Here is a 24,715-nt window from a genome sequence, read left to right as displayed (position 1 = left end):
ACAGCATTATTTTTTATGTAACTCCTCTGAGCTCCATACAAGCAATGACTACTTTAAGACATGCAGATCAGTGCTTCTTCTCTCACACTTGCATGTGGCTTAGATTGTTTAAAGCCTGTGCACTGTCCGTCGAAGTCCTCCGACCATCCTCTCTGAGATTAACTTAAGATCTATGTTACGAACAGAAGCCAAAACTGGAGTAATATGTGATTTCCTGTTAGTGCTATAGTTATGTCACGTACAGGGTCTGGTGACCCACTGTTTCTGTGTTTGGTTTAAGTTATTTTATTTGAATGATTGCTTCCTGCTTGTATTATATTTATAGTTCCTGGTTTCTGTTCTGTTTCTGTGCCTCCCCTGAGTTCCTGGTGTCGCGTCTCCACTCAAGGTTTCCTTCTGTATTCTTGTTCTCCTTATTTGTCTCCATGTGTTGTATGTTTGTCTGAGTTCTCTGTCACTGCGTCTTCCCTGTGTTCCTCCCCAGTCAGTCACGTCTCCTTGTCTGTCTTCTGTTTCTTGTCCTGTGTTCAGTGTATTGAGTTTTGAGTTTTCCCCTTTGTCTCATTATGTCAGATTAGTCCCAGCTGTGTTTCCCTCCTGTTTCCCATTTCCTTGTTAGTCCCTTGTGTATTTAAGTGCTGTGATTTCCCCTTACAGTGCTGTGTTTTTCTTCTGTGCTCCTGGTGATGTTCTGGTTCTCTGTTTTCTAGCTTCATGTTTTGAGTTTCTAGTTTCGTTTTCTTGTATTACATGTTCGAGTTTTCTCCAGCAATGAAGCTGCCGTTTTGAGTTTATTCCTTCGTGCACGAGTGCTGCGTTTGGATCCTTCATCCTGCCTGCCACAGCACACACCTAGACAAGTTAAGTCTTACCACAGCATTCTGTATAGTCTGAAAGGGATCCAAAGCTTATTTGTTGAAACAAGTAAAAAGACTTTTACAGTAAATCAAACAATAAGAGATTAAAAAAAAAAAAAGACTGACTTTTCCAGGTTTTTTTATGCTCCAAACCTGAAAACAACCAATGACTTTTGTTTCTGGGCCCAAGAACCACAGGGTCGTGTCTCTAATGTAAACTTGCAAAATTAGAAACTGAACATACTCCGACTGAAATGCCCTAGAATTTGAGTTTCCTTTTCCTTTTCAATAAAAAGGTTAAGGGCAATTTAGTTTTAGCATTTTTTCTTCCTCGTAATGAAAGTGACATTGGTGAACCGGTGTGAGAAGAAATAATAAAAACATCTCTTCCCATGATTCAGCGTCTTTCACACTAAGTATTAACGTCAATAACACAATATAATATTAAGCGCAGATGATATAATAAGTTTATAATAATATAATATCAAGATGGCATAGACACAGAATCACAGCTAAACTGGATTAAATCTGTCATTTGTGGATCAACGCCGCCCTCTAGTGGACACAGATATTCACATAATGTCGCTATGATGACACGGAGCTGTCAGCAAACACAGGTTTGTATATTAACACAGTAATTACAACAGATAACACCGTCTGGTAAACATTAGCTCTGCACAATAACAACAACAATGAACGTATAAATGGAAATATAGCCTGTGAAGCCAGGCTACATGCTTCACTATTACAACATGGCTACTCTCACACTGGCAGGAGTAACAACGTGTCTACATGGGTGAATTTCCCGTGGAAATCTGCTCAGGTCATCTCTCAGTAATCCTCCATTAGTCTGGTAACGCAGGAAGATAAATAAGCAGTGTAAGAAGGCGGGTGTATCCACCCCCACTTACTTCCACCATTAAAGTTCTGAGCAGTCCATCTGATCCTGGGAAAGTTTCTGTGATTCATCCCACCAGCCACAGTGCACGGGGAAGCCGTGGATCTACAATCATAACTGCTTTGCCCCCAAGAATGTCAGGAGTCTTGAAGTGCCACTCTTGTCTGCTCTGCAGGCTCGGAAGAAAATATTTAAATGAAACGCTTCCAAAAGTTTTGGCCAGTACCTGGTTGTGACGCCATGTCTGTTTAATCAATAGCTGTCTCAACTCAGAGGCCGCATCCTTCCAGGACCCGGCCTTCTCGGTCTACGTGGGCCGGGTCCTCAGAAGGTCGGGTAGGCCGGAAGTGAGCGGCTGTGAAATTGGACGGTGTAGCCTTCAGATCTGCGTCACCGCTGTCTCGGTGGAGTTTATCTAAAATTGCTATCTAAATATAACAGGACACTGGAGTAAACTCTCGACCGTCTCACACTTCTGTTTAATCGGTTTTCTGTTTGACGTTTATTCAGCTGTGTGAAAACTAAAACGGATTTACTCAGGAACAAATCAAACATTGAAAAAAGCCAAACAACAACATTTTTAAGATATCTAAGTGACTTATATATCACGTTTAACCTGAGTAGCCAAAGACCGCAGGGATCTGAAAACGATGTGCTGGGAGTTCACTGTTCTCATTGGCTCTAGTGACCTTTGACCTCCCGACTAGCTATCAAGCTGGTGGGTAACAGGGTAACAGAGTATGAAGGGTATGAATTCTGGGATAGGTCGGGCCATGAAGGACACACCGACCCATCCTTCAAATTCGAGAAAATGAAGTACGCATTTTCATCCCCACAAGACATGCAGCTTGTGGGGATAAGTTAATTGGAAAATCCAAATTGCCACTAGGTGTGAATGTGCGAGTGAATGTGAGTGTGAATGGTTGTCTGTCCCTGTGTGTTGGCCCTGCGACAGACTGGCGATCTGTCCAGGGTGTACCCCGCCTCTCGCCCTATGACAGCTGGGATAGGCTCCAGCGCCCCCCGCGACCCTGAAAAGGAGAAGCGGAAGCGAATGGATGGATGGATGAAGTACGCATTTGAAGCAGCCTTCGTCTCGTTGCTGTGACGTAATCTGCCTTCAAATGCGGCCTCAGGAGGAAGCAGCCCCTGAATTGAGACACAGCCTATATCTCTGATTCAGGGTGGACAATCTGTGGACACAGCCCCAAGCTCAAGTTTGACAACATGGACGTCCCTTTTTACTCTCTGAATCTCTGATGTGTAGGTGAGGACCTGCTCTGATGAGTTCAACAACCTCTGCTCTGCGGAGCAGAGGAAGCACTGCCTCCTTAGGTGCAGTGTAGGCATATTAGGATCTGAGGTACTGCAGGGTGGCAGGAGGACTTTTTAACAAGTAACAGTAGTAATTTGTTTTTGTTAAAGCCACAGAGAGACACTGTAGTTGGATGAAAGAGTCACATGATCCAGATAAAGATTCAGAACCACAGATTTGTGACGTATGCCCCAGGATGTAGTATGAAGACTAAAGATGTGCTTCAGTCACTCTGAGTCCTGCACAGCTTACGCAGCGTTGTGGGAATTGCAGAGCATACTGGTACACACAGTTCTTCTGTTAAAAAGCATTTAGATTTAATCATGACCAGAACAAAAGATTACAAATGATCAGCAGATACATGAAATATATCTAACAGAACACATTATTGTATCATTGCAAATATAACTATGTAATGTTAATTAATATAACAATGTGCTATATGAGGTCCTGAATTATTCATAAACAAGGCAAGTATATAAGTCCTCATGTAAGATAAATGAACTGAACAAAGCTACGCTGGAGTCCAAGAAAAACACTTTAGAAGTGAACATGAGCAGAACAGGTCTTTAATCTCTGGGCTAACTTAATAATGAGCAGGTATTTATGATGGAATCATTATTCACGCAGAGACTGACTATGGCTGCTTCCACTTACTCTAAATTCCAGTCTTAACCATTAGGGTCAGAGACTTCGTGATCAAACACTTTTTTCAGAGAAAAACATAAAATATTTCTGCATCAAAGTCTGACGTGTCTCAAAATATGTGGTCAGGTGATCACAGTGTGGAAACAAAGGTTGTTCTGTGTGGCACTTAAGCCAGAGTAGTTGTTTACATTTGGTGACTGCTATCCCTGCAGGTCACACAAAGCTGCTGAGCACTTGTACATTTCAAGTGTAAACCAGAACCAAAGTGCAGGGTAGAGGGGCTCAGTGAACCTGCAGAAAAAGGTGTGGAGGTGAAGCCGAGTGTCAGAGGAGACATCAAAGAAGGACAGAATGCCAGCTGGCCAGTCCAAAAAAACTCCAACTTTTTGAAAACCAGCGGGGCGGCGAGAAAGTCGTATTTCTGTCACTTTGTAATCGTGCCACGCTGAGTAATGATTATCTTTGCAGAGCAGCATCCAGGATCTGTCATTTCCTCCATGCCGGGATTCATCTGGACCTTTGTCAGGTCCAGCTTTGTAAGTTACACCTATGGAAACAGTTCCCTTCCACTCTACCTCCCAGTAACTTAAACCAGTGAGACCCTGTGTACATAGCACCTGCTCCCACTTATAATAAACCTCTGGACTGCTCGGAAATAAATCCCACCGTGACTGTAAAATTGGTCGTTTTGACCCAAGTACTGCCTTTCTGTCTGCAGAGACAGCAAGGTTCCTGTGAGCTGTATCGGGGTCCAGTGTGAGACTGCAGGCAACTGTTGGAAGAAAAATATACAACACTGTGAGATGTTTCATCACTGCAGTGTTTCTTTCAGCTTACAGGTTTTACACATTTGTCCTGATGCATGCTCAGTCGTCAGGGTAAGTAAATCATGTTCATCTGGAGAAATGTCAAAGAGCTGACCTCACAGTTCATTCAGTGCTAGTTTCAGTCATTATGCAAATGTACTGTTCATAAGGTTGAAACCTGCAGTGAGCTGAGACTGAAGAAGTCACCTGATGATGATGTAACGTTTCTAACACTGAAAACGCTGCGTCCAGATCAACTGAATCAACTTTTGGGGTTATACACATTGACATATATTTGTTTTGGTTTTACACATAATCCAGCTGCTCAGACCACAAAACATCTGTTGATGTCTGCTGTCCTGTGCGCTTATGCAAATAACTGTAGTAATTCTGACATACGCTTCTAACCACAAGATTGTTCTTAAGACGACAATCATAACCTTTACGTGTTACTGACATGTCCACAATTCCAAGAAGTTAGCCCAAAGCTACAACAATATGACAAAGGTAGTTTTTTTTAGACTGAAGATAGAGAGTCATTCCATCTCAAATCAGCCTGTTTTTACAACATTTTCTCATTGACCATTATTAATTTGGATACATTTTTATGGTCCAATGTTTGAATATTAAAGAGCGCTTTGAAAGTTTCGCTTTATGAATAAAACACTTGAAGTTATTTTGTTTTTGTTTTGACAAAAATCAAAAACTTTGTGTGCAGCAGGATGCTGACTATTCAGTTAACTAACCACAGGTGCCATTAATAACACGTTCATGTAGGTTACATTAATGCAAAATAGCACACACTGTTATTGACACATTTTCAGGAATTAAATATAGTATTGAGCTTCCCAGTTAAAAAAAGACATAATGAATTACTTACACTTCTGCAAACCTGGCTTTAGCCTCTCTGCTCCTGAGTAGTCCATCCTGAAACAAAGAGTAAAAAATGTCAGACCTCCATGCTTTAAATTTATCCATCCATTCGCTTCCGCTTGTCCTTTTCAGGGTCGCAGGGGGGCACTGGAGCCTATCCCAGCTGTTATAGGGCGAGAGGCGGGGTACACCCTGGACGGGTCGCCAGTATGTCGCAGGGCTAACACACAGACACAGACAACCATTCGCGCTCACATTCACTCCCGTATTCTCACCTATGGGCAATTTAGACTAATCAATTAACCTATCCCCACAAGCTACATGTCTTTGGACTGTGGGAGGAAGCCAGAGTACCCGTAAGGAACCCACACAAACACGGGAACTTGCAAACTCCACACAGAAAGACCCCGGGCCTGATGGTGGAATTGAACTCAGGACCTTGTTGCTGTGCGGCAACAGTCCTAACCACCGTGCTGTATAATAATTACATTTATTATTTCCAAAATGAAAATTAATTAAAAAAAAGCAATCTAATAGTCAGTTTTATATGTATTTTACGCATGTCTCATGCAGCTTATGCTTTCCATAGTTCGATTTGTTAGTGAAAAGTGTTTTTTACATTTTTCCTGATACAACATGTAATTAAAAGGTTAAGTAAGAATGAGGCATATAAGTCTCACTGGAAGGTGCTCCACCTGGACACTCTGTTGTCCTGCTGGGAGACTTCAATGCTCACGTGGGTAACAACAGCGAGACCTGGAGGGGCGTGATTGGGAGGAACGGCCTCCCTGATCTGAACCCGAGAGGTGTTTTGTTATTGGACTTCTGTGCAAATCACAGTTTGGCCATAACGAACATCTTGTTCGAACATAAGAGTGTCCATAAGCGCACGTGGCACCAGGACGCTCTAGGCCGTAGGTCGATGATCGATTTTGTAATCGTATCACCAGACCTGCGACCATATGTTCTGGACACTCGGGTAAAGAGAGGGGCTGAGCTGTCAACTGATCACCACCTGGTGGTGAGTTGGATCAGGTGGCGGGGGAGGACGCTGGACAGACCCGGTGCACCTAAACGTGTAGTGAGGGTGTGCTGGGAACGTCTAGCAGAGGCCCCAGTCCGCGAGATCTTCAACGCACACCTCCGGCAGAGCTTCAACAGCATTCCGAGGGAGACTGGGGACATTGAGTCCGAATGGACAATGTTCAGCGTCTCCATTGCCGAAGCTGCTGCATTGAGCTGCGGCCGCAAGGTGGTTGGTGCCTGCCGTGGTGGTAATCCCCGAACCAAATGGTGGACACCGGAGGTGAAGCGAGCCACCAGGCTGAAGAAGGAGTCCTATCAGGCTTGGTTAGCCTGTGGGACTCCGGAGGCAGCCGACAGGTATCGACAGGCCAAGCGGAATGCGGCTCGGGCGGTGGCTGAAGCAAAAACTCGGGTGTGGGAGGAGTTCGGAGAGGCCATGGAAAAAGACTTTCGGACTGCCTCGAAGAGATTCTGGAAAAACCGTCAGGCGTCTCAGGAGGGGAAAGCGGTGCTCTACCTGCACTGTGTATAGTGCTGGCGGAGCGCTGTTGATGTCGACTGAGAAAATTGTCAGCCGGTGGAAGGAATACTTCGAGGACCTCCTTAATCCCACTGACACGTCTTCCGAGGAGGAAGCAGAGTCTGGGAATGAGGGGAATGACCCGCCAATTTCCGGGGGCGAGGTCACTGAGGCAGTTAAACAACTCCTTGGTGGCAGAGCCCCTGGTGTTGATGAGGTCCGCCCCGAGTTCCTGAAGGCTCTGGACGTTGTAGGGCTGTCCTGGTTAACACGCCTCTACAATGTTGCGTGGAGACCGGGGTGGTGGTCCCCATCTTTAAGAAGGGAGACCGGAGGGTGTGTTCCAACTACAGGGGGATCACACTCCTCTGCCTCCCTGGGAAAGTCTATGCCAGGGTGCTGGAAAGGAGAGTTCGTCCGCTAGCCAAACCTCGGATACAGGAGGAACAATGCGGTTTTCGTCCTGGTCGCGGAACACTGGACCAGCTCTTTATCCTCTCGAGGATACTTGAGGGTGCATGGGAGTTTGCCCAACCAGTCTACATGTGTTTTGTGGACTTGGAGAAGGCATTCGACCGTGTCCCTCGGGGTGTCCTGTGGGAGGTGTTGCGGGAGTATGGGGTGTCTGGCCCATTGCTACGGGCCATTCGATCCCTATACAACCGTTGCAAGAGCTTGGTTCGCATTGCCGGCAATAAGTCGGACTTGTTCCCGGTGGGTGATGGGCTCCGCCAGGGCTGTCCTTTGTCACCGGTTCTGTTCATAATTTTTATTGACAGGATTTCTAGGCGCAGCCAAGTGGTGGAGGACTTTCACTTTGGTGGCCTCAGAATCTCATCTCTGCTTTTTGCGGATGATGTGGTTCTGTTGGCTTCATCGGGTGAGGGCCTCCAGCTCGCACTGGAACGGTTCGCAGCCGAGTGTGAAGCAGCGGGAATGAGGATCAGCACCTCCAAATCTGAGGCCATGGTTCTCAGCCGGAAAAGGGTGGAGTGCCCACTCCGGGTCGGGGATGAGTTCCTGCCCCAAGTGGAGGAGTTCAAGTATCTCGGGGTCTTGTTCGCGAGTGATGGGAGAAGGGAGCCGGAGATCGACAGACGGATTGGGGCTGCAGCTGCAGTAATGCGGACGCTGCACCGGTCCGTCGTGGTGAAGAGGGAGCTGAGTGTAAAAGCGAAGCTCTCAATTTACCGGTCGATCTACGTCCCTACCCTCACCTATGGCCACGAGCTGTGGGTAGTGACCGAAAGAACGAGATCGCAGATACAAGCGGCGGAAATGAGCTTCCTCCAAAGGGTGGCTGGCCTCTTCCCCTTAGAGATAGGGTGAGAAGTTCGGCCATCCGGGAGGGGCTCAGAGTAGAGCCGCTGCTCCTCCACATCGAAAGGAGCCAGCTGAGGTGGTTCGGGCATCTGACAAGGATGCCTCCTGGGCGCCTCCTAGGTGAGGTGTTCCGGGCATGTCCCACCGGGAGGAGGCCCCAGGGCAGACCCAGGACACGCTGGAGAGATTATATCTCTCGGCTGGCCTGGGAACGCCTTGGTGTTCCCCCGGATAAGCTGGAGGAGGTGGCTGGGGAGAGGGAGGTCTGGGCCTCTCTGCTTAGGTTGCTGCCCCCGCGACCCGGCCTCGGATAAAGCAGATGAAGATGGATGGATGGATGGATGCAATAAAAGCAGCCTCTTTGAGTTTACTCCTCCGTCTGAGTGTCCTGTGTTTTGGGTCCTACATCCTGTGTGCCACAGCCGATTCATGACACTCAGGCTGCTATTCCCACAACTACTCATGAAGCCGATCATGGATGGATGAAGTAAACATAATGTGAGAAAATGCATAATAAAGCATAATGAGACACATCGACAAATATTTTGTATTTGAAAAAATACAGTGTTCTTGTTTTCAGTCATGTAAGAATCACATGAATGTCACAACCTTGAATTCTGCACTGAAGATGATCAGTATCAACTTTTATCTGGTTAATGGGTGATATATAATATAATGGGTGTATAATAATAAGATTATACTGATACACCCATTATATTATAATGGGTTAGTTCACAAACATGATGCTTAGACATCTGTACAAGACAAAAAGGCTCTTTATACCTGAGAGTCTCAAGGCTGCATTGGGGATCCTTCAGTTTAGCAGAAAGCAGTTTTGCTCCCAAGTCACCAGGACGATTGTAGCTCAGGTCCAGCTCCTTCAGGCTGAAGGGGTTGGATGTGAGGGCTGAAGCCAGAGAAGTACATCCTTTCTCACCTATCCAGCAGATTGACAGACTACAAAAGCAAAAAACAGTAGGCAGAGAATTAATTGTATGTCAGATGGACCCTTATGAGCAAGCAAGCTCAGAGACATGCTGTTTATAGACAGTAGTTGTATATGCAGTTTTGACGTCTTCTCCTACATCATTGCTTATGTGGTGATATTGTCTGAGTGCTGATTCTTATTGTTCAGAAATACTGCAGCACCTCAAAGCGTGTGTAAATACAACTGTGAAACGAGATTGCAGCAGCGAGTGAAGAGACCATTACACCGGGAGGATACAGGGTCACCTGAACCTGACTACATGCTTTATCAAAAAAGTGGACATGAAACACTAAACTTATAAAGGCTAATTTACACCACTGAGCCCTGCCCTCAAAAAGTGAAACAGATGTGAAGCTGGATATGAGAGCTTGGGAAAAGTGACCATTTCATTGCATTAAATACGCGTCAGCTGATTGCGCTGCTCAGTACATCCAGCTAGACCAGGAAAAGTGTGACTCGAGGTTGTTGATCCAGTGAACCACCTGTCACTGGACTCAAACAGGCCGTCCTCCACATAGTCATCATTCATAAAATGCTTTACAAACCCGAACATTACGGCTAACAGCTGGATTTTCCTGTTTCAGTGCCGCTAGCTAAATAATGAAGAACCACTAATTGCTTAAATGACAGACAGTGAAAGTGGACAGTATATCCTTGGTTTCTTAACACAAAGCTCATTGTTGCAGCCAGGGACAGCAGAAAAGTGTACCCTTTGATTTTGTTTTAGTGTCCTTATTTTTCTCTGAGTTACTGGTTCTGTTACTAATTAGCTAACATAAACTAATGTAAGCTGAAACCAACCAACCCGCTAAACTTGTTCTAAGAACTTAAAGCACTTATTTCTTAAATCCAGCTTCACAGACAGTGTTACATTTGTGTCAGTTTTTGGAGCAGAGCTCTATGATGTAAATTTGCCTTTGTAACTGTTGCGTGTCACAGCTGAAGGCTCCGCCTACTTTTAAATAGCGTAGGAACCGTGTAAGCCAGGAGTCTGAAAGCAGCATTTTGGATCAGCTGAAGGCTTTTTCAGGGAGTTTTTAGGAAATCCTGATAATAATGAATTACATTATAGTTCAGTCTAGAAGTAATAAATATATGCAGCAAGGATGTAAAACTATTAATTAATCAATCAATCAATTAATTAATCAACTTCGTGTGAGTAGAATTTATGTAGCTACTCTGCACTGTTTGCACATGACATTGACAATAACAATACTTATAGCGTTTTCAGAAAGACATCTACTGTAATGAAACGTATTCCCCACTGCTGTGAAATCCATTTTTGTAAATGTCATCAAGAAATGACAGCTTGCTGTCTGCTAATCAGGTTGTGAAGACCTAAGCAACTCAATGTTTAAGATAAGTATGCCAGTGCATAGAACACAGCTAATTTGTCTGATTTAAGGATTCCTTACTTGAGAGATTTTATTTGACAATCAGGACTTTGTAGTTCAGCTGAAAGCCTCATCACTCCTGAATCCAGCAATTTATTGGCACTTAAATTAACCACTTTCAGATGACACTCCTTGGAGCTGAGAAGTGAACCCAGAAATTCACAGCTTTTCTCTGTCAGCCCACACAACCTCAGGCTGGGGAGAAAAAGTATTTTCATTACTGATTAAGCCACACAAAAAGAAAGTGGGGATGATGGAAAAAAAAAATCAACATGCAATATTACAGTTAGAACTCTGACCTGAGAGTTTCCAGTCTACAGAATCGACTCTGTAGACCAACACAGAGCTGCTTGACTCCTGAATCCCACAGTCTATTGTCGCTCATATCCAGTTCTATCAGGCTGGAAGGCTGATTGCTGAAAACTGAAGCCAGAAAACCACAACTTCCCGATGATAGAAAACAGAAAGACAACCTGAAAGTGTAAAAATGAAGAAATGATAAATTGAGCAGTGCAATCTTAGTTTTCTAGGACCGATCACTTACAGCACCTTCAATACATAATGCTGTATTTCTTTATAGCCTCTTTTCTTTTGGCAAGTACTTATTGGACTGTGCTCATTGAAAGATTGTGGCTGCATTGTTGGAGTACAGGGATGATTTTAGGTGGAAAATTAGGTCTAAATAACAACTATGTTTACATTGCTAAAACAAACCGACTCAGATGTTGAAAGACAACAGAGACGACTCTGGCACTTCCTGCAGATTGCGGTACAATAAAAATAGTTAAAGCAAAAGACATAAAATAGGATAAAGTTAGAAGGGAATAGAATCATAGAATGATAATAAAAACAATAGTAACAGACTCATACTGATTTAAAAGCAAGACAATAAAAATAGGTCTTTAGATGGGTTTTGAAAGTCTCCAGTGTTGGGGAGGTCCTGATGTGCAGAGGCAAAGTGTTCCACAATTTAGGAGCAGCCGCCACAAATGCCCGGTCTCCTCAGAGTTTTAATCTGGACCTTGGGACAACTAGTAGCATTTGGTCCGCAGACCTCAAAGATCTTGCAGGAGTATACCAGGTTAGAAGATCAGAAAGATATGCAGGAGCTAGTCCATGCAGCGTCTTAAAAACAAGTGTTAAAATCTTAAAATCAATTTGAAAACTGACTGGCAGCCAGTGTAATGATGCAAGTATGGGAGATATGTGATCTCGCTTGCGTGTGCCAGTTAGGAGCCCCGCTGCAGTGTTTTGGACTAGCTGCAGTCAGCCAATAGATGACGAGGTAACACCAGAATAGAGGCTATTACAGAAGTCGAGGTGAGATCAGATGAAGGCATGGATCGCTTTCTCAAAATCTCTGAAGCAGAGAAAAGGCTTAAGTTTTGCAAGGAGGCGAAGATGAAAGAAGCTAGTTTTGATTACATTGTTCATCTGTTTATCAAAGATTAAATTGCTATCAAAGATCACTCCTGAATTTCTTGCAAATGATTTTCTGTTGTTTTCTAAGAGGCTAAGGTCATAATGGTCACAATGACATCAGTTTTCAGTCAACAGTTGATTCTTTGGTCTTTGCCACGTTGAGCTGCAGCTGATTCTGCTCACACCACGTGACAAAGGAGTCGACCACAGCCTGGTACTCTGTCTCATCATCCCTGCTGATGCATCCAACCACCGCAGAGTCGGCAGAAAACCTCTGAAGACGGAGGTCTCTGTGCAGTGGCTGAAGTCTGTGGTGTAGAATGAAGAGGAAGGGGGCGAGGACGGTGCCTTGTGGTGCCCCTGTGTTGCTGATCCTCTAGTCAGACACAAAATGTTGAAGATGCACATACTGTGGTCTTCCTGTCAGGTAATCAACAATCCAGGGCATGAGAGAGGATCCATCTGCAGCCTCGATGTCCACCTTTCTTGTGGCCTTCGTGTGAAATACTAATTACATCAGTTTTTGCTTTTTTGTTAAGCAAAGCCAGGAAGGGTGTGTTCCCATCTCATCACAATGTAATAATAATAATAATAATAATAATAATAGATTGCATTTATATAGCGCTTTTCGGGGCCCTCAAAGCACTTTACAATTCCACTATCCATTCACTCTCACATTCACACACTGGTGGAGGCAGCTACAGTTGTAGCCACAGCTGCCCTGGGGCAGACTGACCGAAGCGAGGCTGCCATATCGCGCCATCACCAGTAGGCAGCAGGTGAAGTGTCTTGCCCAAGGACACAACGACCGAGACTGTCCAAGCCGGGGCTCGAACCGGCAACCTTCCAGTTACAAGACGAACTGCCAACTCTTTGAGCCACGATCGCCCATAAATGTAGTCACAGTCTGAACCATATACTATTCTCACATCTGCTTTCTAGGTTCATATTATGTGGAGCACTAACACCAGCCTTTTCTGTCAAGCTCTTGGGAATCTACAGAACCACTGCAGATGATTGTAATTTTGTTTCTTCTTATAGTGACTCAGAGGCTGAGAGGGTTAGGAGGCTAACACTAACCCAAATTGTTGAGTTTTTCAATTCATTATTGTAGTATCTTGTCTCTACAATATAAAGTGCCTTGACACTATTGTTGTTGTAATTTGACACTATAGAAATACATTTAATTGAATTTTTTTCATGTTATTTTATGTTACCTTTGTAGCCCTGACTATGTAAATAGGTCATTATTTAAATAGTTCATTTATATTGATAGTTAAATGCAAATGTTGACTGTGTTCAATAATGTGTACAAATGCCTGTAAGGTGTGTGATGTGTGTCAGTTAAATGCACAACCTTTTTATTTGTATTTTGAGGTTTATGTCATTATTTTTGATATGGTATTGATATGTACTACAGCTCCAGTGAACCCTGAAGTAGTCTCAGGTAGAGGGGGTGGGGGTAAGTGGGGAGCCGTGTGCGCTCTGCAGGAGGTGAGAGAGACGAAAGATGGACAGCAGTGTCGAGTGGACGCGGAGTTTATAGAAGGGCGACGAACTTATTTTCGGGTTGACGGATATTTAGCTGGAGTGGAAATCTGTTGTACCCTACTGTGAGTAGGAGGAGACGGACGTCTTGCTGGCGTGTCAGAGAGGTCCCTTCTGCTGCTGTGATGAAGCTGTGTGTTCACGTGGGAGCACGTGGAGACGACTGTGAGTGCTGCTGCCGCTGCTGCTGGTGGCCTTGACCCAGTTTCCCCGCTATCCCCTTGAACTGCCTGGAGGTGTGAGTACTGTTGTTTGCACGTGCTTTTTATTTTACTGCTTGGCAACAAGTGAAGCGACCACATTGTTTTAGGTCCCACGTGTGGGCCCACAATATTATTTGATTATTTTGTTTCTGTTGAGGTAGATACCTCACCATTGTTTAACAAACTTTATTAATTTTACTTATTTTCTTTTGTGTTGTTGTTAATTAATCATTCACTAAAGTGGAGTTAACTTTATAATTGACCTGCTTGTGTGTGGTTTATTTCCATATAGTGTAGTTTTATTGCATATTTTATACCATAAGCATTAAAAAGGGAGTGTCAGTAGGAAAGTAACAACAGGAACCCAGGACCCCCTCAATAGAACGTGGGACGGGTGTTACGCCTTTATTTATTTATTTTTGTTTGTTCCCCTTCTTTGCACTTACTATTTGCTCTCTCACAAATACTCACTGCTGGGTTTAATAGAATTACAGGCATTATATAACATACACACTCACTTCAATATTTAAATATTACCATTGTCTGTAATGTTCTATGTATGTAATGTCTGAGAGAGAGAGCATATTCAAGAGTCTTGATGAGCACTGAAACTCCCTCTATGTAAAATACATCATACCTGAGAATCTGGAGTTTACACTGTGGACTGGACAAGCCAACAGAAAGCAGCTTCACCCCTGAATCCTCCAGCAGATTGTAATTCAGGGACAGAGTTCTCAGACTGGAGGACTGGGTGCTGAGGACTGATGAGAGTATCTGGCAGGATGCATTTGTGAGGCAGTTTCTTTCCAACCTAGATTTTAAAAGAAACACTTTTGTTTTGATTCAGATGTTTAACCCCAAAACAAAACAATGGAATTCCAAGATATACCACTGATCACAAAACCTGTTTATATCCAGACGGCATTTTGCTGTTCATATTCATCACTTCATAAAACATTCAAGCTTGTCAAAAAAAACGTATAAAATGTCCTACTATTCCATAAACTGGATCAACAGTACATCCATTACACATCCAAAGCATAGGCTGTACAGTTCATAAACTTCTTATCCCTATATGGACGAGTTACAACACTTACCATCAATTCTCAATTTAGTTTGATTTATATAGCATCAAATCACAACAACAGTTGCCTTAAGGCACTTTATATTGTAAGGCAACGATCCTACAATAATACAAAAAAAACCCCCAAACAAACAAGAAAACCCATCCACCCAATTATATATGACCCCCACTGTGCAAACGTTTTGGCATCTGTGAAAAGGAAGAAACTCCCTTTTAACAGGAAGAAACTTCCAGTACAACAAGGTTCAGGGAGGGGCGGGGCCATCTGCTGTGATTGGCTGAGGTGTGGGTAGGAAGACAGGACAAAGACACGCTGTGGAAGAGAGCCAGAGACTGAAAATAACTAATGATTAAATGTAGAGGTGTATAAACACATAGTGAGTGAAGAAGAAACACCCAGTGCATCATGGGAATCCTCCAGCAGCCTACACCTATTGCAGCATGACTAAGGGAGGATTCAGGGTCACCTGGTCCAGCCCTAACTATATGCTTTAGCAAAAAGGAAAGTTTGAAGCCTAATCTTGAAAGTAGAGATAGTGTCTGTCTCCTGAATCCAAACTGGAAGCTGGTTCCACAGAAGAGGGGCCTGAAAACTGAAGCCTCCCATTCTACTTTCAAATACTCTAGGAACAACAAGTGATATTCTGAGTTTGGGATTACGCTGTGCAAGGAACATTACGTTGGACTATCACCACTTCTACGGCTTTCTGGAGGACATAATAAGAACTCAGGAAACACAGGAAAGATGGCGCTGGGTGTCATGGCATGCTGTTTCTCGGTTCTAAAATGTTTATGTATTGTATTCATAGTGGTGTCCCTGCTAGCTTTGAAAGCCCACTCCCATCCGTGACTCACTACTGATGCTCCTCTGCGTTAGCCAGTGATTTAAAAGACTCCCGCCACCAATGGCACGGTACAGGAGAAACTGTATCAATGTGATCCACCCTGTGCCTGCCACCCACACTCGACCCGCTCCAGTTTCCATACAGAGCTAACAGATCAACTAAAGATGCCATTGTTACAACACTCCACACCACCATCTCTCACCTGGAACAACAGGCTGCTCCTTGTTGACTTTAGCTGTGCTTTCAATACGATACTCCCGGACAGACCAATAATAAAACTGCTGGATATCGAACTTCCTTCAACTACCTGCTGCTGGATCAGAGACTTCCTGTCAGACCGTGTACAGAGAGTTGGAGTGGGGCCTCATCTTTCCCCAGCCTTAACACCAACTCTCCACAAGACTGTGTACCAAGTCCCCTACTGTACACTCTGTACACACATGACTGTGTCAGTACCCACCCAGACAACGCAACAATGCAGTGATTAAGTTTGCAGATGATACCACCATGGTGGGGCTCATCTTTGGGGAAGACGAGACGGCATACAGAGCTATATACGTGTACACACACACACACACACACACACACACACACACACACACACACACACACACAATGAGCAATGTAAAATTTATCTAACCCGAGAATTTGGAGTTCACACTGTGGACTGGACAAGCCATCAGAAAGCAGCTTCACTGCTGAATCCTGCAGCTTGTTATAATTCAGGGACAGAGTTCTCAGACTGGACTGGGTGCTGAGGACTGATGAGAGATCCTGACAGCATGCGCTTGTGAGGCTGTTTTGGTCCAACCTATATGTTAAAAGAAACAAATTTGGTTTTATTTAAGAAACTGAAATTGAAATAAAAGTCTTCCTTACAATAAAATAAACAAACACCTGAGAGTTTTCAGTTGACAGTTTGGATTCTGCAGTCCAGCACAGAGTGAGATCACTCCTGAATCTTGGAGGTTGTTGTTACTAAGGTCTAGTTCAATCAAATTACACAATGGGGAGTTAAAAACGTTTGCCAGAAATAAGCAGCTTCTGTCTGTCAGTTTACAGTCACTTAGTCTGGGGGGAAAAACAGAAAGTTACAAATATTACAAATGGAAGTAATTATGTTTTTTTTCCCCCCCTTTCATGCTTCTATATATTGTTATTTATAAAAATCAACCTACAGAGCTGTGCTGGAGGTTTTGACCACTGGCAGCAGCCTCAGAAGAGCCTCCTCTGAAGCAGAGTATTTCTTTATGTCAAACACATCCAAATTTTCTTCAGATGACAGTAGGATGAAGACCAGTGCTGACCAGTGAGCAGGTGATAGTTCATTTGTGGAGAGTCTTCCTGACCTCAGTGATTTTTGAATTTCCTCCACTAGAGAACTGTCATTCAGTTCATTCAGACAGTAAAACAGATTGATGCTTCTCTGTGAAGAGACTTTTGTTATCATCTTTTTGATGTATTGGATTGTTTTCTGTTTAGGTTTTGAGCAACTGTCTTGCTGCCTTGGCAAACCTTGCAGGAGACTCTGGTTGGTTTCCAGTGAAAGACCCAAGAGGAAACGGAGGAAGAGATCTAGGTGTCCATTTGGGCTCTGCAAAGCTTTGTCCACAGCAGTCTGGTAAAACTTTGGAGCTGCGCTGTCCTTAAATAACAGTTCGGACAACTTGGATTTAGATTGTGCATCAGAGAGCAGATTGACTCCAGAGTTGATGAAGGTCAGATGGACATGAAGAGCAGCCAGAAACTCCTGAACACTCAGATGGACGAAGCAGAACAACTTTTCCTGATACAGTCCTCTCTCCTCTTTAAAGATCTGTGTGAAAACTCCTGAGTACACTGAGGCTGCTCTGATATCGATGCCACACTCTGTCAGGTCTGATTCATAGAAGATCAGGTTTCCTTTCTGCAGCTGATCATAAGCCAGTTTTCCCAGAGACTCTGTCATCTTCCTCCAGTATTGATATGTCTCAGCTCCTCCATCATACTTGACCTTCTTCACTTTGGCCTGAACCACCAGGAAGTGGATGTACATTTCAGTCAGGGTCTTGGGCAGCTGTCCTCCCCCTCTGGTTTTCAGCACATCTTCCAGAACTGTAGCAGTGATCCAACAGAAGACTGGGATGTGGCACATGATGTGGAGGCTTCGCGATGTCTGGATATTGCTGAGGACAATGCTAGCCTGTCGCTCATCTTTGAATCTCTTCCTGAAATACTCCTCCTTCTGTGGATCAGAAAACCCTCTGACCTCCGTAACCATGTGCACATACTCAGGAGGGATCTGATTGGCTGCTGCAGGTCGTGTGGTTATCCAGAGGCGAGCGGAGGGAAGGAGTTTACCACTGATGAGGTTTGTCAGCAGCACATCCAGTGAAGTCGACTTTCTGACATTAGTCAAGGTTTTATTTTTTTCGAAGTCCAGAGGAAGGCGGCACTCATCCAGACCGTCAAAGATGAACACAACTTGGGGCTTGTCATAGTTGTAGGTTTCTCCTTTTGTTTCAGAAAAGAAGTGATGAAGAAGTTTCATCAAGCTGAACTTTTTCTCTTTCAGCACATTCAGCTCTCTGAACGTGAATGGAAATATAAACTGAATGTCCTGATTGGCTTTGTCTTCAGCCCAGTCAAGAGTGTATTTCTGTGTTAAGACTGTTTTCCCAATGCCAGCCACTCCGTTTGTCAGCACTGTTCTGATTGGCCCATCTCTTTCAGATGACGTTTTAAAGATATCTTCACATTTGATTGTTGTTTCTGTTGTGGCTGTTTTCTTAAATACTGCTTCAATTTGTCTGATTTCATGTTCATCATTGACTTTTCCAGTTCCCCCCTCTGTGATGTAGAGCTCTGTGTAGATCTCATTGAGGAGCGTTGGATTTCCAGCTTTAGCAACTCCCTCAAACAAAACCTGGAATTTCTTCTTCAGATTACATTTGACTTTCCGCTGGCAGTTCATTGTGTTAGTTTCTGAATTAAAAACCAAACAAACAAAAACAAAACATAAAACAAAACAGTAATAACACAGAGTGGAGTTTGCAGTAACAATGGCAAAAGTGATACAACCTCATTTTCAAAAGAGTTTAGACAGTGTGTAAAATCCAAATAAAAACAGAATCCAGTGATTTTAAATACATATTTGAGTACTGTATTTTTCAGGCGCACTTAAAATGCTTTAATTTTCTCAAAAATCGACAGTACGCCTTATAATCTGGTGCGACTTATGATGAATTCTGGTTGTACTTACTGACCTCGAACTGATTTTATGTGGTACACGGAGCTCAAAAATCTGTCAAAAATGTTTTAGTATGACTTTCCTAAGCTACAAAGCCGCACCGCTTGATGGATTGTCGGAGCATTACGGCTGCCGTAGTCAGGAGCCTCACGGAGTAATCTGGCTCCTAAATTCCTTCTGCTTCAGGTCCCAAAGTCAAACGAACACTGCGGCATCACTGAGAGTTAAAAACTGTCTAAATTCTTTCATCTTTAATAAAATGATCAGCGTTGCGGCTTTACCAGGTGTAACAATTAAGTTTAACATCCAGGCGTCCATGAAAACAGAATTTATTTAATTTAACGGCGTTAGAAGTTAGCTCGCTAGCTTCCACCTAAACATGATATAGCATGTTCTGACTGAGAGATTTGTGAGAAAATTCAAACGTACAGCTCTGCTGTCACTTCCAACATAAATGAAGACAGAAAACTAAACAGCAGTGACGTTTGTAGGGTAACTGAAGTTGGACTAGCTGGTATATAATGATGTGCTACGTGATCGCTAGCTACACAGCTACATTAGCATAACATAAACGGTGAAGCTGCAGGATGAACGCTAACTTTTTTCCACTCAATGAAAGTTAATGTGAGGGTTCCCGATGGTTAGAGACAGGATGCTTTAAACGGACCAAACTTCAGTCAGGAGAACAACTGAGATAATCCATCCACAATACGAGGTTAGTCATTAATATACTGCAACTACATGGGAATAGAGCAGCTGCCTGAGAATTCAACATTAATGAATCAATGGTACGGAAGTGGAGGAAGCAAGAAGAATGAGTTGAGTAAAGTTTGACTTATCTGACTGTTTTGTTTCGCTTAATGCGCCTTATATGGTCTGAAAAATACGGTACACATGTGTAATGGAGTTGTAATGTAGTGGGGAGTGAATTCTCCCCACTAGTCACATTACCATGTGTATTTATTTGCCCATTGTCCTCAGTGTTCTGTGGTCCCTAGTTCTGTGTTTCCTTAGAGTCTAATTTAGTGGTCCAGGCCCATCTTCTGTTTTTTTGCATGTATATTTTGAAAGACTTAAGTATTAAACCTGTTTTGAGTTTATTTCCTTTTTTCACGAGTCCTGCATTGAGGTTCACTTCCTGCCCACCACACAGCAATCCATGACAGTATTATGGATCACTGTGGCATCATTAGATGTCATAGCTTTTGTCATTTTAATTATCATCATTTGTTTCTCAGTATTATTAAGATGTCTTACTGCTCTGGATGGACTCAGCTAGTTCGTTGTGATTCATTCTCCTCAGAAACTGCAGTGTGATCTTAAGAAAAGCCGTTCTCCTGATCCTGATCTGCTTTTCTTCACCAAAATCTCCCACCTCCTCGTGCTTCTTCTGAGTCTCTAAATAGTCAGAGTTTCCTTGACTCAAAACAGTCTGAATCATTTGCAGTTCATTCTTCACAAATGCTATAATGTTCTCCTGAAGTAACTGTAACAGAACAGACAGAACCACAATCAGGCAATGTTGTAGGAGTTGACAACACTAGTCTTAATAGCACTGCAAGGATCATCAAAACAGATAAATTTTCAATGATTTTAAAGACGGTGAAAAATGTTCTACAATCACATACTGGAAATATGGAGTCCAAGTCTTGAGGATTGTTATGGATAGATGGAAAACTGGCAGACTCGGTTCCATCCCCATGATCTCTGCAGAGAAATGAAACTATGCGTAATGTGTCATAGTTTACATGCAGTACCTACAGGTAGTTAATAGTAAATAATGCTTATCTATAGCAGAAAGATTTGTACGTAGTTTAACTAACACAGTTGCGATCGCATGACCGCCTGCAGTTGTGAGCAGCTGTCACAAAACAGACTGAGCGCAACAGATTCACATCTAAAAATGGCCAAATTTACAGCGTAAATAAATCAAAGGAAGAGAACACAATGACATGTCTCACTTCAATGTAGGTTAATCATGCTAACAGAAAGACAACCCCCCCCCCTTCTCAGTTAGTGAAGCCTTACGACTTTTTTGAGGAAGATTGTCCATCTTGAAATGTAAGTGGTTCAGACTTTGACCAAGTACTCTTCCAGGATGCACAGCTGGGTTCAGGGGACCTAGGATTCTCCTGATCTCTGCTGAGATACAATAAATGAGGATCAGAAACAACAACAACAACAACAACAAGTTAAACTGTGCAAAGTTTGACACTGAAATGTGAGCAACAGCTCACGTCTTTTTGGAAGGAGATTGTCCATCTTCAAATGTAAGTGGTTCAGACTTTGACCAAGTACTCTTCCAGGATGCACAGCTGGGTTCAGGGGACTTTAATGTTTTGTGGTGACTGCCGAGAGGGGGAAAAAAAAAAAAAAAAAAAAAGCGCATCAGAATGCTAATGTCTGCCAGAGAAACACATTGTAGTTGTGAGCATGACCCACATGTACACATTCAGAGGCAGGCAGATGTAATTTGAAAATGTTTATTGATTGCTAGTGATGTTCAGAATCAGAATCAGAATCGTGTTTATTGGCCAAGTATATGTGCAGACACATACAGGGAATTTGGTTCCGGTAGATGGTGGCTCTCAAGCACAGCAATCTAAATCACACACACACACACACACACACACGTGTCTATATATACACATTACACATACATATACAACGCTGTGTAAACCAACTATAAATAACGAATCTAAACTTATATACATAAAATACAGAAATGAATGAGGTGGAATGAATACTACAAAATGTACATAAGGTGCAGCTGCAGTCTGGCAGTGGGAGCAGTGTGACAGGTCAACTGTTAAGAAGGGAGATGGCGAGGGGAAAGAAACTGTTCCTGTGTCGGGTGGTCCTGGTCTGCAGGCTTCTGTACCGTCTGCCAGAGGGCAGCAGATCAAAAAGTCTGTGTCCAGGGTGTGAGGGGTCTGTGATGATTTTCCCTGCCCGATTCCTGGTTCTTGAGAGGTACAGATCCTGGATGGAGGGCAGGGGGGCGCCGATGATCCTTTCTGCTGCCCGTACAGTCCGCTGCAGTCTGCTCCTGTCCTGTTTAGTGGCTGCTCCATACCAGACTGTGATGGAGGAGCACAGGACAGACTCAATGACCGCAGTGTAGAACTGGATCAGCAGCTCCTGTGGAAGACTGTACTTCCCCAGTTGTCTCAGGAAGTACATCCTCTGCTGGGTCTGTTTGAGGATGGAGTTGATGTTGGTCTCCCACTTCAGGTCCTGGGAGATGGTTGTACCCAGGAACTTGAAGGTCTTCACAGTTGACACAGGGCTGTCTGATATGGTGAGGGGGAGCAGAGTTGAGGGATGTCTCCTGAAGTCCACTGTCATCTCTACAGTCTTAAGAGTGTTCAGCTCCAGATTGTGCTGACTGCACCAGAGTACCAGCCGCTCAACTTCCTGCCGGTATGCAGACTCATCACCATCCTGAATGAGGCCAATGACAGTGGTGTCATCTGCAAACTTTAGGAGTTTGACAGCCGAGTTCTTGGAGGTGCAGTCGTTAGTGTAGAGGGAGAACAGTAGTGGTGAGAGGACACATCCTTGAGGGGCACCAATACTGAGGGACCGGGTTCCAGAGGTGATCTCCCCCAGCCTCACTTGTTGCTTTCTGTCTGTCAGGAAGCTGGTGATCCACTGACAGGTAGCTGGTGACACGCTGAGCTGGGAGAGTTTGGAGGAAACAACACCTGACATTGAAACCCCCAGGCCTGTATCAAGCAAATGGGGTGTGTCCAAATGATGCCTTTGTCGAGGCCCATATTGTTCTTCAGGCCCCTGCAGAACATCAGGGGGGACAGAGAATCTCCTTGGTAGATCCCGCACTTGATCCCGCTAACTGATGCTATTGGCTTGAAGTTGACCTTTAGTGTTGTTCACCACATCCCCATGAGTTCATGATGAATATTTACATATATATGAAAAAGCAAACAAACAAAACCCCCAACAAACAAGTGGCCGGCGTAGAATACAGGAACATCTGGGCCGAGTATGGACTGGAAGTCCTGAGATCAACATGGGAGACTCCTACTAGGGTGGTGCAGAATAACTGACCAAAGATCTTTTGGGACTTCAAGATACAGATGGGCAAAATGGTGGCGGCTAACCAACTGGACATAGTGGTGGTAGACAACCAGAAGCAGACGGCTGTAATGATAGCTGTAGTGATACCGAATGACAGCAACATCAGGAAGAAGGAGCAGGACCCTCAAGCTCCCAGGCCTCTGGTAGAGGACACAAGCTTGGAGCATGAAGACTGAAACCCTTATATGATAAATATACATACAAAGCATTGTTATATAGATATATATTTTTTAGGAACATGTAGGTTCAGTTTAACAAGTCATCACTTGTTTGGATTGAGCTAGCATATGGGAAACCAGTAAAACCAGACTTGACTAATGTAGCCTCAAAAGAACCACTTTCAATTCTTTAATCCAAGTCCTTAATTTTCATCTACTTTTGACCATCCTTAGGATGACTCTTTGTACACCACTTAAATTAAAACCATAAATTTTCTTTTTTTTTGGAGTTTAATGTGTTCAATTTCATAACAACTCAGATCATGAGCTTCATCAGTACATGACAAATGTGTTTAAGGGAATGAAAGCACGATATAAACATGGGATTACCTTTTCTTGTTAGAGGATGCACCTAAGAGCGAAAAGAAAAAACTAAATTAGCACTCAGGTTGAAGATCATTTTAATTATTCATTTTATTATTAAAAGTCCTCAAAAAACAAAACAAAACAAAAAAACAAACAATAAATATGAAAAAGAAAATAATAGGACTTACTGGAGTTATTCATTTTTGGATCCATCAGATCATCTGCATACTGCACTTCTAAGGAAACTTATCTGAGTGGGATAGTTGCAAAAGTAGTTCATTAGATTCAAACAGCATTAGAAACGCTACTTATGCCCCTTGAGTTCTAACACCTTGTCAAACCAGTCCAGCAAGAGCAAGTAGAAACAGAATTGTTGAGTAGTGTTCAAATGTTAACTGAAATGTAGTAAAAGGAGAAGCTTGCAGGGTGCATAATTACAAGAGCTTTAAAGAAGTCTCAAGACAAAAATGAATAATTTAGAAGCTCCAGGACAAGAAAAATAAACAACAAGGGCTAAAACCCAAATTCAGTTCAGCACAAAGGTGGCATGACAAAGAAAAAGTGAAAAATAAGTAAGACTTGCACAACGTAAATGTTATTTACAAGTGGACACAATAACAATAACCAAAATTGAATACAATTTTAAATTTGAAGAAGTTTATCACAATAAAAACAAAAAACCAAACCTTTTTTTTTTTTTGAAGTTTAGGACCTTGACTACAAGTTCACTAACATGTTTTATAAAACACTTAGTTGATTAGTTACACTGCAAACTCCTGTTTTAAAATGTACATGTACTATACCTGTCATGTTTGAGGTTTTCTGACTGAAAACACAGACTCAGAATCCAAGTTCAGTGCGTTTTTGTCTTTTTACAATTAGAACATCAAGTTGCCAGCGATAGCAGAACCTTCAAGCCGTCTGATCCATAACTCCTCAGTTACGACACTCCGCCAGTTCAACAGATCCTTAAACCTCCTTTTTACTCACACCCCAGGTCTAGATATCTACGCAGAAAGAAGCAGAAGGTAAGTTGCAGTCTCTCACAGAAAAAGCAGACAAACATTTCCATACTCCAGATGAACAGAATCAACTTTTTGGGATTTCCTTA

General features: G+C 43.2%; 1 protein-coding gene across 7 annotated transcripts in view; it reads right to left on the bottom strand.

Annotated features, from left to right (window-relative positions):
- Positions 1 to 2,717: 2,717 nt before the first annotated feature.
- LOC146372848 (NACHT, LRR and PYD domains-containing protein 3-like) overlaps positions 2,718 to 24,715 on the bottom strand; it is a 33,488-nt gene continuing 11,490 nt past the window's right edge. For 3 of the 7 annotated variants that reach the window (XM_084950652.1, XM_084950651.1, XM_084950653.1), the window contains exons 3-18: positions 24,408 to 24,611; positions 23,793 to 23,854; positions 23,629 to 23,650; positions 21,217 to 21,327; positions 21,008 to 21,121; positions 20,608 to 20,686; positions 20,237 to 20,465; positions 16,929 to 18,714; positions 16,648 to 16,821; positions 16,391 to 16,561; positions 14,459 to 14,632; positions 10,948 to 11,121; positions 10,670 to 10,843; positions 9,050 to 9,223; positions 5,405 to 5,451; positions 2,718 to 4,490 (exon numbers count right to left, since the gene is read on the bottom strand). In XM_084950652.1, the coding sequence (XP_084806778.1) occupies positions 3,919 to 4,490; positions 5,405 to 5,451; positions 9,050 to 9,223; positions 10,670 to 10,843; positions 10,948 to 11,121; positions 14,459 to 14,632; positions 16,391 to 16,561; positions 16,648 to 16,821; positions 16,929 to 18,714; positions 20,237 to 20,465; positions 20,608 to 20,686; positions 21,008 to 21,121; positions 21,217 to 21,327; positions 23,629 to 23,650; positions 23,793 to 23,817 (4,026 nt within the window). In that variant the 5' untranslated portion in view covers positions 23,818 to 23,854; positions 24,408 to 24,611 and the 3' untranslated portion in view covers positions 2,718 to 3,918. Of the gene's footprint in view, positions 4,491 to 5,404; positions 5,452 to 9,049; positions 9,224 to 10,669; positions 10,844 to 10,947; positions 11,122 to 14,458; positions 14,633 to 16,390; positions 16,562 to 16,647; positions 16,822 to 16,928; positions 18,715 to 20,236; positions 20,466 to 20,607; positions 20,687 to 21,007; positions 21,122 to 21,216; positions 21,328 to 23,628; positions 23,651 to 23,792; positions 23,855 to 24,407; positions 24,706 to 24,715 lie in introns of those variants that run through there. The other 4 variants (XM_084950654.1, XM_084950655.1, XM_084950656.1 and 1 more) reach the window with 4 other exon arrangements.

This window comes from Perissodus microlepis, chromosome 14 (genome assembly GCF_051167445.1).
Source record: "Perissodus microlepis isolate ML-2025 ecotype Zambia chromosome 14, ASM5116744v1, whole genome shotgun sequence".
Lineage (NCBI taxonomy): Eukaryota > Metazoa > Chordata > Actinopteri > Cichliformes > Cichlidae > Perissodus > Perissodus microlepis.
Note: the sequence above shows the minus strand (reverse complement) of the source record. Positions and strands in the feature narration are given on the sequence as shown.